This window comes from Thalassophryne amazonica, chromosome 6, assembly GCF_902500255.1.
Source record: "Thalassophryne amazonica chromosome 6, fThaAma1.1, whole genome shotgun sequence".
Taxonomy (NCBI): Eukaryota; Metazoa; Chordata; class Actinopteri; order Batrachoidiformes; family Batrachoididae; genus Thalassophryne; species Thalassophryne amazonica.
In genome coordinates, this window is record NC_047108.1 from 19888761 (window position 1) to 19903993 (window position 15233).

General features: G+C 42.3%; 1 protein-coding gene across 1 annotated transcript in view; it reads right to left on the bottom strand.

Moving 5' to 3' along the window:
• The window catches only part of plxna3 (plexin A3), a 148110-nt gene that overhangs the window by 24540 nt on the left and 108337 nt on the right, over positions 1-15233 (bottom strand). The window contains exons 22-23 of the mRNA XM_034171875.1: positions 13786-13929; positions 6383-6617 (exon numbers count right to left, since the gene is read on the bottom strand). Of these exons, the coding sequence (XP_034027766.1) occupies positions 6383-6617; positions 13786-13929 (379 nt within the window). The remainder of the gene's footprint in view (positions 1-6382; positions 6618-13785; positions 13930-15233) is intronic.

Here is a 15233-nt window from a genome sequence, read left to right on the forward strand (position 1 = left end):
TAACTCTCATATGAACTTTTGGAATTAAAATGGGAGCGTGCCTATATTCCCACAGCCTTATGTTCCCAGCTTTCTAAAAAAAATTCAAAATTAAGCCCTATGTTCCCACAGTTCCTACATTCCTACCCTTGGTAATTAGGGGTTTGCCACTCATCTCGTGTAAATGAGAGGCCAAACTGCATGGAAATATCTGCTTTCCCTTCATGTAAGCACGGTCTTAGAAATATGAGAAATGTGGGAACATAGGGTTGTGGGAACATAGGGCTGACCCCAATAAAATATGTGTAATGGAGGCCAGCAGGTGTCGCTGTGCAGATGTAGTTAGTAAACCTCACTCCCAACAGCTCAAAAGGATTCTCTGGTCACAAGGCCAGAGCCCTGGGTTTTAGTCTTCTGGTTAGAGAGTCCAACTCCCATGCCGGAGTTCGTGAGTTCGCGTCCCGAGGGGAGCGGATGGGCGGAGTCATAACAACACAACGCAGAGTGCAGCCGCTACATATGCATACATTTTGCAATTTTTTTGTAGATGTCAGGTTATTTATAATATAGTGGTGATTAACCCTGGACCGAGGGGCCCCAACAGACTTTAGAATTGCCACTGCAACATCACTAAGGTGAATAAACAGGCTTTCCAACCATATAAAATACAATGTCAATTAGCATTGTAACAATAGAGAAATAGTTCCTCAATCATAAGTTTCCATACATTTTGCCAGGTTTATGTATTTATTTAAAGTGAAATGTTGGGTGTTCTGATCACTTACATTTTTATGTAAAAAATATAAAAACAAAAAAATTTAAAACATTAATCCGTCTGCTCTGCCTATAGTTCTACAGTATGCCTCTTTAGTTACCACCCAGAGGCACATTCACCTTATATAAAGAAAACCATTTGAATGATTTAAAAACATCTCAAAACATCTCACTAAATTTAAAAGCATCTCAAAACTGAGTAGAAGTCTTCTTTCTACAGACTGTGCGTTCTTTGACAACGCGCCTGAAATTCAAATGAGCCAATCAGCGCATCGCATCTGACTCCCGTCTGTTAACCTCCGACACGCTCCGGTTCCGGTTGGTTTTTTGTTTCGGACTTCAACCGTTCAAGTTCATGGTCATCACCGGAGGAGCTTTATCAGCGGTCTGGACTTTTTTGAATTTTCCAGCCAGAACCTGTCTTCAGTCACTTCGGTAAGTACCCTTCAGTTTGACTGCTTTCAGAAACTGCGGTGTGTGTTTAGCCACCTAGCATCAAGCTAACGCGGGGTCAGTCTGCTGAAGCCTCTGGTTAGCTAATCACATTGCTCGCGTTGTAGATCTAAACCTGTGTTTCTTTGATTATTTAATATGTATTCTTGTGACGTATGTGGAGAAAACGTTCCGTCGGTAAAAGCATATGTTTGGCATTGCAAACTGCACCGCAATGAACCCCGACGTGTTTTCAAATGTGTTGGAACAAGTTGTAAGCAGGTCTTTTCTGGACATGCAGCTTTAAAGTCGCACTTCTATCGCCACCACAACAGTACACCAACAGCTACTCAGGATACGACTTTAACGCCATTAACATGCACCATCTCACTTTGTGAACGTCAGTGTGAGGGAACTAAATCGTTGGTTGCTCACTTAAAAGAGCACATAGCAGAAGGGCGTCATGTAGCTTGCCCAGTGAGAGGACGCAAAAGTGTGTTCACTGCAAAAACATCTTTTACCTCTCACATGTCCAGAAAGCACAGACATTGGTCAGAAAATGTGATTTGTCCATCAATCAGAGATACACAGTGTGAGAGTCCCACTACAAGTGCAACCACACAGGGAGCTGCCAATGTGTCAGATGCTGAAGACACTGTTGGGGATGGGTCTAATTTCAGTGACCTGTATCTGAGAAATATATGTATGTTTTACATAAAACTACAGGGACAACATCTTTTTCCAGTGTCTACCATTCAAAACATTGTTGAAGAAATACAGAATATACACGAGCTGGGACAGACATATACTTTGAATCAACTTAACTTACTTCTAAAAGATGTCAGCTTCAGATGAAGAGATTGTAAAAATCCATGACACAATTAAACAATCTGACTTGTTTACAGCTTGCCACACAGGGCCCATGAGAACTGCTTACTCAAGAGCCCAGTGCTTTAAAGACATGTTCAAATATGTGGAGCCCCAAAAGATGTTGTTGGGCAGAGATGAAAACAGGACAGAGAGGTGTGCCTATTATATTTTTGTGCTCGACACTTTAAAGGGTATGCTGGAGTCCAGTTTTTGGCAGGGCCTCATGTCAGTGGATCCTAATGATGTTTGCAAAACAGATGTTCTCTCTGACAGTTGTGATGGTAAGGTGTTTATGTCAAACACATTTTTTCAGGAAAATCCAAACTGTCTCAAGCTGGTTTTATACCAGGATGCGTTCGAAGTTGTGAACCCGTTAGGTTCTGCAAAAAAAAAGCACGAGGTTTTGGCTGTGTACTTCTCTCTACTCAACATGCCCCCCCATGTGCGATCAAATGTTGACCACATGCAGCTGGTTTTGTTGTGTAGAGAGAAAGATTTTAAGGAATTTGGCCATGCCAAGGTTTTTTCTGAACTGCTTACTGATCTGAAACAATAGGAGGAAAATGGGATAACAATGGGAGATGAACTTAAGGTAAAGGGAGCTCTCTACTGCATTGCTGGAGACAACCTAGGCTCTCACACAATTGGCGGTTTCATAGAAAATTTCAGTTCATCTGAGTACTTCTGCAGATATTGTCTGATTTCTCAAACTGAATTTCAGGGTGCTGATCCTAACATCTGTGGACTGCAGCGGACTCCAGTAAGGTACAGATCTGCCATCGAACAGCTGGAGACAGAGGATGCCTCGCACGTCTCCTAAACTTCTTCAAACGTGTTGATGCACATAAACGCAAACAAGTTCTGGATGCTCTTCTCAAGCAGCAAACTGAAAGAGGTCATTCGACTGGTTGCTCAGAAGAAGTCATACAGATGGTGCTTCTTTTACTGGCTCATTTTGATGAGAAGGAAGAGCATCTGTTCCATTTTGTCGAGAAGACAACCCTTGCTGAGGAGGTTCAGATGGAGACTGTTCCACCAACACCCTGCCTTATTGTGTGAGGTAAGTAAACCAAACAAACCTGCAAGCTTTCTCTACCATTGTACCAACACCCATTTGTATTCTTGGCTTATTTACTTTCATGTTATCTTGCATATGGAGCTAAATCAAGGCCAAAAGTTTTGCAATCTGAAAATAAAAAAGATTGAAAAAATACATTTTGAAACTGAAAATTAAAGTTTTGTAATCTGAAAATAAAAAAAGATTGAAAAAATAAATTTTGAAACTGAAAACTAAACTAAAGTTTTTTTAAAGTTTCAAAAAAAATAAAAATAAGTGTAAGATTATTTTTCAGTTTAAATAAATTTTTGATTCAGCTCTGTAATTTTTTTTTTGATCAAATTTATTTTCATTCATATTTCTTTTTTTCACCTTCAGATCTTTTTTCACTTTCAGATCTTATTTTTCTTCAGTTTCAAACTTTTGGCCCTGTTCTGGCTTGAGAGGGTGTGGCTTCAATTGAGAGGGGCATGGAATTGTGAGTGACAGCAGAGCAATCAGTCCTCACATGATGTTGCTTTCAGGAAACGTGGGTACTTTGATAGATAATGACTTAACACTTTCTCTCCACTGTGTTGTCTTGATACCTGTAAATAAAATGATGCTAAAGATGTCTATTACAAATAATTCTAGACCACTCTTGGTCATTTTTGATGTTTAAAAACTGGAAAATATGCAAGACTGTAAAGTTTAATACCTTTACCTAAAAAAAACTGATGTGTCCCAAATCCACACAAGACCGTGAACGCAGCGCAGCATCGCCGCATGAAAATGAGGCAGGTCGCTCATTTTACAGGCTGTAGTGAAGTGTTAGGAGCTTTAAGTGACACACAGAGAGAGACCTGACTCAGCAGATCTGAAGGAAGCTTTAATATGGACCAAGCAGTAGAACCAAGCAGACTGCCCGTAAATCCAAAGCCACCCGGAAGAGCGCTCCGGCTATCGGCGGTGTGAAGAAGCCTCACCGTTACAGGCCCGGCACCGAAGCACTCCGCCGCTACCAGAAATCCACGAGCTGCTGATCCACAAGCTGCCCTTCCAGCACCTTGTAAGAGAAATCCCTCAGGACTTCAAGACCGACCTCCGCTGTCAGAGCTCCGCTGTGATGCTCTGCAGGATGCCGGCGAGGCTGACCTGGCCGGCAGCTTGTGGATCAGCAGCTCGGTGGATTTCTGGTGGAGGTGGATCGCTCTCAGTGCCTCGGTGCCGCGCCTGTAACGGTGGGGCTTCTAAACACCGTCGGTAGCCGGAGCACTCTAACGTGCGGCTTTGGATTTACGGGCGGTCAACTTTGTTACATCGTCATTAAATTCACTATCCGGTACAACATACGGATCCATTGAACCAACTGTTACGCATCGATCACAATAAACAGCTTTATCTCGAGGGTTTAAAGCCTCATAATAAGCTTTCATTCTCTCTATTTTCTTTCACGCACCAGCCATGTAAATAAACGATGGAGACGGGAGCAGAGTCATTATCAAAGTACCCACGTTTCCTGAATGCAACATCATGAGGACTGATTGCTCTCCTGTCACTCACAATTCCACGCCCCTCTCAATCGAAGCCACGCCCCCCCACGCCAGAACAGGGCCAAAAGTTTGAAACTGAAAAAATAAGATCTGAAAGTGAAAAAAAGATCTGAAGGTAAAAAAAGAAATATGAATGAAAATAAATTATTTGATCAAAATACAGAGCTGAATCCAAAATTTATTTAAACTGAAAAATATATATCTTACACTTATTTTTTATTTTGATAATACTTTTTAAATGATTATAAAATTCAAGAACAAAACTTTAATTTTCAGTTTCAAAATTTATTTTTTCAATCTTTTTTTATTTTCAGATTACAAAACGTTTGGCCTTGATTTAGCTCCATACTTGCAGCCCACTTTATGACTCATCCTGTATTGAAATAAGTACCTTTGAATTTCTGTTTATGGCTGATATTGAAGCCCTTGTCATTAAAGTTTTGTTTTTATTCATTTTATTTACTCTCAGGGTCCTCCTGCTTTGCTGCTGAGGCATTTATGTTGAGCATCGACAAAGGTTGTCAACAACCACATCACTTCCTTCACATCTGCTATCTGCCTGATGTTTGGCAGTTACTACTGCTTCAACATACACTACCCAGTAGAACTACGGTCTACACTGGAGTTCCTCCAACGGTAAAATTTCTTTCTTTTTATAATATCAGAAAATGCAGTTTATTTGATGTCCCACCTGAGGTTCATTTTCTTTCTTTCTTAAAGGTGTTTCTTTTCAATAAATACTGAGAAAGGCACCAAAGTCGAGTGGAATAACAAGAAGAAAGTGTTCTCAGTTAATCCCAGGGTCCTCACTCTGATCTCAGACCTTGCTGACCATGAGTGGACCTACCAGCGATGCTGAAGGATGATATTATAAAAGGTACACTGCATGTTATATACACTGCGGATATGTTGTTGTTAGAGTTAAATTTCTGAAGGTTTTACAAAATGTATAGTTTCACAAGGTAAACTGTCTGGTACAGTTTGTACATGTTCGACTTTACTGCACTGGTTTTGTACTTTAAACAAGTTGAGGTAAACTTGCTGTACATGTTCGACTTTACTGCACTGGTTTTGTACTTTAAACAAGTTGAGGTAAACTTGCTAGTTCCAGGATTGTCTTAAAATGTGTAAGCATCAGGGTGAGTAGATAATGAAGGAATGCCCTTTTAATGTGAACTATTCACTTAAGTAAAACTTAAATAATGCATAATTCATAATGAACTACTGCATGCAATAATGAAGGACTCCTGATTAATTCCTTTTGAAAAACTTAATGTGTTTTTTCCAAACGTAATAGATCATCAATCAAGGGTTGTTAGTTCAGTTACTTCATATGTTTATTGATATTTGACAAGATTAGCTTAATTATTTTCTGTTTTTGTTTTGTATAAAAGTTTATGGACCACATCTTAATTTCCCTTAAAACATTTAAGGGAATAGACCATATTTTGGGGGTGATTTACAACACAGTGATTGGAATATGTTATGAACAGATATTTTTAAGCTCAACATTGTGTTGCAGACCGTGCCAATAAATGGTCGATTGAGTGTAAAGGACACTCATTCGCCCAGTCCACAGCAGGTTCTCGGTCAGTCTGTAACAGGTTGGACTCAGGTCTAAGGTCCCGCCGTTAGGTTTCAAACCTGAACTCAGTTTGCAGGAGCAGCAGGCGCCTGAGATCCACTGCTGCAGGTTCTGGTCCTGAGGAGTTCTATGATCCAAAGCAGGTCAACTCACCTTCCTTGCACTCAAGTGCGACCCGGCTCTCCAGGTTGTCCATCTGTAGTTGGAGGCGCTTCAATGTGCGGTCAGCATCGCGAGTTTTGCGCTTGTAGGCGATCAGCACGGCGATGATGGCGATCAGCAGGACGCCGCCGCCGGCGCCAATCCCGATGATGGCAGGTAAGGTCAGGGTGCTGTCTGAGTAGATATGAAGCGTACCCGGAGAGTATTCCAAACCACCAACCAGGATCTGCAAAGACACAGGAAGCTCCCCAAACTCAAACCGACCGTTTCCACAGTAACACTTAGAGACACGAAGCAGCTGCACAGACTGATGTTTCATTTACAGCCGGAAAATATGAATCACGACAGATGAAGCTTTGATGACTCATGAATAAATGACACACACACACACACACACACACACACACACACACTACTGATTAATAATCAGTGGCTTTAATAATGTATCAATAGAGGTTGGTATTGATACAGCATTCACTCGGGGCACGTGTGTATCCTGTGGTGTGTGATGTCAGACCAATTACCCAGGATTCCCTGCAGCTGCACTTAATGACTTTCACCTTTACCCGTTGCTGCACACCAAACGGTCCACCCCGCTAAAAATCGGTCCGCCTGCCTCCAATGCACACACATCATTTTGGACCACAGCAGCACGTCTGAGACAGAGTCTCTTCACCCAAAGCAATAAAATAGATTGTGATTATTAACCATCAGATGACAAAATAAAACCTCTTAAATCATTCTGAAGACAGTTTGAAGCAGAAATGAGGTGATAATCTGTGAACCGCGGCTAATGACGCATGCGCAGTGAAGGCAGAGCAGACTGATTTTTAGGGGCAGCCGTTCGGTCAGCAACACCGGACGTCCTCCTTTATGTCCTCCCGTCTTTTCCTTCGGTGTGTTTTTAGTGCAACAATATCAAAGACAAAAAGAACAGAAAGAGATCAAAGTCTTCTTGTTTGGTTCTGAGACTTGGACTCTAACCAGGGACTTGAGCTGACAACTGGATGTCCTTTGTACCAGGTCTCTGTGGAGAATGGCAAAATCACACCCACGTATCACCTGATCAGGGACACGCCCACATGTCACCCAATGAAGGACATGCCCATGTGCCACCTGATCAAGGACACGTCCACATTTTACCTGACAAAGGACATAGTCTGGCGGCTAAGGGACAAATTTTAGGGGAATCATGCACTTTTATACAAAAGCGCCAAAACTTTATCAGAGGTACTTTATAGTGTCCTGAAGTATGTAAGATCGGGAGACACTGAATCCATAAACCATAAACGTCTACAATCTAAAAACTTGGGTTTAAGAGCCGTCTGAATCTTCCGAATGGTTTCCACCTGGCTGTCTCTCACAGTTTCTGGAAAAATTTGATTCAGCGATGCTCCAATCGTTCAGACATTTTCCTCGCAATGAAAATCCAATGAGGGTGGAGGACCAGTGCTCACTTAAAGCCTACTCACAGGCGAATGACGCAACCGACAGGCGTGAAAAAAATCACGCATGCGCACGAAGGTTCAAGGTTGGCTCATGCAAGCACACGTGATTCAAATCCGTAAGGTTTTTGAAAAAATAAAAAGGTCTGATACTTTTTGGACAGACCTCATAGATTTGTTACTTTGGAGAGGTGGGGATGGACCTGTTGTATCTTTCTGGGTGGTTGCCATCCAGGATGCTGGGTGGTTCTGTACCGTGGTGCAAGTGGAGGCAGTGCCCATGCTGCCTGCCCTGACCCTGAGTTGACCTTTAAGGGCATCCCAGACCGCACACGGAGTGCACTTAAGTTGCCACGGCCACATGTGCAGAGTGAACACAGGGGGCGGAGTCTGTATTTCTGTTCTGGAGGATGAAGAAGTCAGAAAGTTGGTGTATTTGTGAAGAGTCATGTGTTTGAATGAAATAAAAAGTGAACCAGTCTGTGAGTCATAACCACAAGATTAGGAGCAAAAAGCAGAAGAACGACTCACGGACGCCATCCGGACATAATTCACCAAGTCAGACGTTCTTCAGAAGGAAATGCAGCCACTTATGACAACATGAGTGAGGCTTCCTGCCTCACACATGACACGTCACACGTGTCATATCATAAACTCCAGATTAATACGAACAAGACTGTGGAGACGATGCTGGATCCCAGATCAGCCGGTGACCAGAGCCCTGTAGTCATACACAACCTTACAATTAACCAGCTGACCTCTTTCAAACACCTTGGTGTTCACATTGACAGTAACTTAAGCTGGCAGACACAGGTTATCTCCATCTGGACCAGGAGTCATCAACATCTTCACTTCCTGTGCATACTCCGTTTATCAGGGGCCTGCAAAAACATTATGCTGATCTTTTCCAGAGCAACGACTGAGTCCGTTCTCCGCTTTGGCACCACCGGCTGGCTGGTCTGGGAACCTTCCAGTCATACTGAAAGCACAAATCCATTCACTCATTAACACGGGCCACACTCCTCCCAGCCTTCAAGAACTCTGACAAAGCAGAAACCATCTTCATGGACAGCTCAATTTCAATTTTTTTTTTATTTATATAGCGCCAAAAGCAACAAGGCTGCCTCAAGGTGCTTCACACAAGCAAGGTCTAACCTTACCAAACCCCAGAGCAACAGCGGTAAGGAAAAAACAGACTGAAAGGGATGACCCTCTGCTTGGGCTATGCAACCAATTACACAATTACACAAATTACAACACAAGTCACAAAACGAATATACAGGAAATGTTGCCGGCGCACAGGACGGTTTCCGGAACAGATACCACACCCATCTCTGGATGGAGCCGCACCTCAAACAGAGAAAAGAAAAAAGCAGAATCAGGCATCAGAAAGACAACAAATACAGTGTAATTTGCCAGCATTAAACAACAACAACAACAACAACAAAAAACAGGAAATACTAAGGTGATCGCCAGCCACTAGCCCTAAGGTTCTCTAACAGACTTTAGATAAAGTTGAGGCCACGGCCCGCTCCATTTACTAATAAAATGAATTTAAAAGGGTAAAAAACATAGAAACCTACTTTGCCAGTATGCTAGCCATACGAAAGGGAAAATAAGTGCATCTTAAATCTGGACTTGAAAGTCTCTACAGAATCTGACTGTTTTATTGATGCAGGGAGATCATTCCACAGAACAGGGACACGATAAGAGAAAGCTCTATGACCCGCAGACTTTTTATTCATCGTAGGGACACAAAGTAGTCCTGCACCCTGAGAACGCAGAGCCCGGGCCGGTACAAAGGATTTAATTAGGTCAGCTAAGTAGGGAGGTGCCATAGACTAGTAGCAGAACATTAAAATCTGATCTCACTGGGACAGGAAGCCAGTGAAGAGATGGCAAAATGGGTGTGATGTGGTCAAACTTTCTGCTTCATGTCAAACGTCTGGCAGCAGCATTTTGAACCAGTTGGAGAACCTTAATGCTGGACTGAGGTAAACCAGAAAATACAACATTGCAGTAGCCCAATCTAGAAGAGACAAATGCATGAATCAGGTTCACAGCATCAGCCACAGACAGGATGGGACGAATCTTCATTATATTTCACAGGTGGAAGAAAGCAGTCCTCATAATATCTCTAATGTGGAGGTCAAAGGACAATGTAGGATCAAAAATTACCCCAAGGTTCCTCACTTTGTCAGTGTGATGTATGGCACACAAGCCTAGGCTAAGCATTAACTGGTCAAATTGATGCTGTTGTCTCACTAGACCAAGAACCATCATTTCTCACATGTTCTGCACTCAGAGTATCTCAGGCAGAAGGCGTCACCTTCCTCGGCGCAAATGCAACCGTGACACGCTCATTTGTTCCGTTGCCCATTAAACTTATCAGTGAACAAGTTAAAATTGCACTTTTTCTTGCCTTTTCTGTTCGTATGCTATTTTTTTTGCACATCTTTCTGTCTGAATGGTTAAGTTGTTTAAGTGCTTGAGTTGTTTTAGTAACCTATAGCTGGCTGGTTGTAGTGATTTTCATGTTTCATTCAGTTTTTAAAGGTTATTGTTGGTTGTATTTATCTTTGTGGTTTTTATTGTTTTAAATGTTTGTTTTATTGAACACCTGTCGATTAAACCTGTTCACATGTGAATGCTCAAAGTCACAGGGTTCTGTGGATCACCACAAAAAAGGGTTTTCATTTGCTGTATGCAAAGCTTTTCCATCTGCAGTTGTGAAATGTGTGTTCAAGCAGCTCAGTCTTTTGTCCTCACACCCAGGCAGTACAAGCCAGGCAAACCATATTTAAGATGTAAGCACGTGACACACACTATGCGTGTTTGAATGTAGAACTCATCTCCTTTCACTACTTCTGACTCTTTTTTAACTGTTTCGTGTTTCTTTAAAGGTCCTGTCAAACCTTAACGATTTAACCACCGTATGCCAACCACATTAAAAACCGCTGGCATAAGTCCAATAAGTTAAGGGTAAGTTTTTTATAAGCTGAGAGCACGTTGAAACACGCTGACGCTTGCTGATGTACGTCCCGATAAGCTGAGCTCCTCAAAATATTTTGGGCATGCTGAAAATTTTCTACGAGTGCCAGCATGTGACTCATACGTCCGGCACATGCTGGACATTAGTTGCAGAACCACTGTGTGACTCACACACGGAGTAAATCTGACTTGTTCATTTCAGTCCAATTCACCATCACAGACGGACATGAATCCACATAAAGATCCTGATTTTTCCAAATGATGTCTGGAAATACTGTAATTTGTGGCTGAAACGTAGTGTTTTAAAGCAAGTCCCTCAGTGGTTTTTCTGCTGCAGGTGCGTTTCTCAGAGGATGCCTGTGTCACGTTCTGAACACACAGACACACTGTAATGACTGCAACTTTTAAAGCCTCGTCACTGTGGTGTGATCATCAGACGACCTGATCGATGTCATACCTGATCACGGTCAACCGGCACTTTAAAACTTTAAATCATCACAGCGTTTCATTATTCAGGTCTGTGATGACCTGATCAGACGGCAGCAATGGCACTTTAAAAGTTTAAAGAGTCACAGCGCTCCATTCATTCACAGCACCGTTTCCCACAGCCAGTCAACTCATCAGCATTTTGTACACATTGAAAATGGTCCAACAAGATAAAACATAAAAATAATAAAATAAAATAATGTTGAATTACTCTGTTTCTGACGCACATCACACCGTGCAGTACTGACCAGAACCACTGGGTGGAAACGGGGCTGTCGGCAGAGGCTGGCTAATCGTTAAGCTGTGACAGGGCCGTAATAAGAAATATATTTCTTCACCTGTCCCACATCAGGAACATTTCAACTTTTGCTGTGCAAATGCACTTCAGAACTTCCAGTGATGGAGCTGAACACCAAAACCTGATGTCCAGAAGGAAGAAGGAAGGAAGAGACCATCTCTGCTCTTCAAAATGTGAGGAAAGTGTCTTTAAAAACTCCACCGAGGTCAAAGCTGCAGAGGAGACATTCATCTGGTTCAGTGTCCTGAGGGTCCAGCTCACCTGTTGTCTGTGGTAACCAACACCTGCTGCTACGCTTCTAAATAAATCAAAGGCTCTTTAAAGAGCAACTATTTTATTATTTGTTTGCTTTTATATTTTAACATTAAATGAATGAATTGTTAAACATGTCCATGAAGTCAAAGGTCAGTCAAAAAGACACTTGCAGGGGTAGAAGAAGCCCCGCCCCTATTGTGCATAATTTCAAAACATTCACAATCACTAAAATTGTCAAATTCATATTTTAGTAATTACTCTCTCCTGATTACAACATTAAAAGCAATCACATAGTCAATGAGGATGGAATTAAATGTTGAAATGACTAAAAAGTGATTTCATCATGAGGTTTATGTGACACTGAGAAATCCTAATGAACAGACACACTGCAGTCATTGTTAAATCATCTCATGTCATGTAGTGTTCTGATAAACTGGACCTTCAAATCTCGGTTGTCGTCCTGCGTCTTTGTTTGTCTGTGTGATTATTGTTTTTCTGTGCTGATGGGGTTTTTTTTTTCCTCATTGCTGCTGTGTAACGCAGCGGCTATGAGGGGGTTTTTTTCTCCTTTTTCCCTCGTGTGTGCTTTTTTTAATATGTGTTTATGTACCGGGCCGGCCTATGTGTGTTGTGTGTCGTTTGTTATGGGTCGGTCTTGGTTTGCTCAGCCCTGCTGTTGACCAAGGCAGGGATGTATATCTGAAGCTGGTCCCCGGGCGCCTAATGGCAACTTCTGCTCCTACTAGCAATTAGGATGGGTTAAATGCAGTAGACACATTTCATTGTGCAGGGAACATGTTTCTTTGTGCATATGACAATAAAATTCTTTTGAATCTTTTGAATCCTTTGAATCCTTGAATCCATGTCTATTTATTTACGGTGTTTTTTTTTTTTTTTTTTTGCTTGCTGAAATGCAGATATGACTGAATGAATGTACCAGACTTAAAAATGTACACATTACTTTTAATGCTATTTTATTTGTCTGAAAATAAATGTTCAAGGTTCATTATCAGGTTAATCAAGAAATCATCTCACCTGAAACAACAACAGATAAGTTATGGTTTGAATTCAGACTAACATCAAAGATTTATAAAGAATCTTTTTATTCTTTTTACTTCAATCTTTTTTAATTACAAGTTTTTAAAGAAATGCTTAGTTTGTTTGTTTTTTTTACTTCAAAATGTACAGTAATCAGAAAGCAATCTTGGGGAAAAAACATCTGTTAGGATTTTCTTTAGTTAACTGCTGTGTATAAATTAACAGTTCTGAAGTTCCTCTGACACACATTTCTGCACTCTGTCTACCCCCGTGTTTTGGTCTGACGCCTCATTTCTATTGGACACGTGAAGCTACGTCTCAGCACGCAACAGTGAAAGCTGGACTGGGTTGAACTTTGACCATGTTAAGTTTGACATCAAGCGGGGGTGCACGCAAACAGTAGAGTGTCGCACAAGCTTCCCACTGACAATAACGGGGATTTAGAGCAATGTGCAGTGCATTTGCATGCTCAGTGTGAAAGGCCCTTTATGGGCAGCAAAGATTCCTGCTGCTGTTAAACTGCTCCTGGTGAGTGTGTATAGTATATTTATTTATGTGTATTCCAGGTCAACAGTCACACTCTGGAATTTATCCCACATATTTCTGGTTGTATTCTCCTGGTTTAGCATGTCGCTACCTGTGTTCTTCAAACACACATCAATTCCAGTTACGATGACCAAAGAGTTGAAACTTTGACACTGAAAATTCCTCCGCACGTGACTAACAAAGGAATATCTCATTCTGTAATTCCACCTCTTCCTGCAGTGGTTTTTAGTCCAGTTTTTATTCCACTGTTCCAGCAACATTTCTATCAGCTACTTTTTAATTTTTTTAATAATCTGTCTGACAGGGTGGTCCAGGTATGAGTGAGCAGCACTCACCAGGACTCGCTGTTCTCCAGTGAGGTCCGGTGAATCACACAGCAGCTGGTTCTCCGACACAGTCAGCAGGCAGGCCGACTCTCCAATCAGAACTGTGTAGTTCAGCCGGTTGTTTCCTGGAGCCGGCGGGACCAGGTTCTTACCCTGGAACCAAACATGTCTCTCCTCAGTTCTCTTTGGACATAAAGTTTAAAGACAGACAAAATATCCCCTTCTACCAGCTGTGGAAGGTACTGCATCACCATGTCAACAGGTTCTGTTAGGTCCTTCCACCCGCCCATGACCACACCCACCAGATAATCAGCTGTTGTTCTCTCTCTCTCTCTCTCACACACACACACACACACACACACACACACACACACACACACACACACACACACACACACACACACACACACACACACACACACACACACACACACACACACACACACAGGGAGCAAAGTGGGGACCTTGCTGAAAGGCCCTTGGTAATTTTTTGGTTTGATGGGGATTTGAACTCAGGACCATCTGGTCTCAAACCCACCACGTGAACCTTTTGACTATCACCTCCCACAATTATTGACTACGTTTACATGCAGCCAATAACCCTTTCATAACCGGAATATTAGCAATAACCCGGTTGCGCACGGCCATGTAAACACCCGCAAAAACCCGAATATGCTCATATTCCGGTTTTTAAAAACCCGAAGAAGACCCCTGGGTTACTCCTTTTCTAACCCAAATATCAGGTCATATAAACGCGCATCGGAATATCACCATAGAAAGGAACATTATTTTGTGTTCTGCGCATGTCCTATCCGCAAGGAATCTTGGTCTTTTGAGTACGGCAACTACTTGTATGCGGCGCACGCAGCCCACTGGACACCACAGAAGCAGAGATAAACAGCGCATTGTGTTCTGCGTCCTTATCAGGCGGGCCGGTCGCGGCACCGGTCGGCATATCACCACGATTGCTCTCACTGCCTCCGATGCGCTTACCGTGTCTGCGGGCTCGGTAAACGCCGCAGCGGGCCACTCACACCGCCCCCCTCTCTGCTGTGCGGAGCTGCTCCAAATCTGGCAACAGGTCCAGACACTACGCTAGCTGTTTTGATGCGGAGGCAGCCCACAGGAGAGAAAAGAGAAAAATGTTAATGCCTGTTGTGTGAAATTTAGCGAGCAGGTGAGAGAAGCACTGGTTGGAGGGGAAGCAATTTTGGACAACTGGAAAAGTACTGCAGATGTGGTTAGGGAGACAGCTAGGGCAGTACTGGGTATGACATCTGGACAGTGTTGTGAAAGTAACTTTGACAAGTTACTTTTTTAGTTGCTTTATACAGTTGCTTTATGCAGTTACTTCATTAGCAGCATTATGCAATTACTTTATTAGAATCTGCCGAAAACCTGCAACTAATAAGTAATGTAACTAATAAGGTAACGAGTAATGTAACTTGGTTACTCGT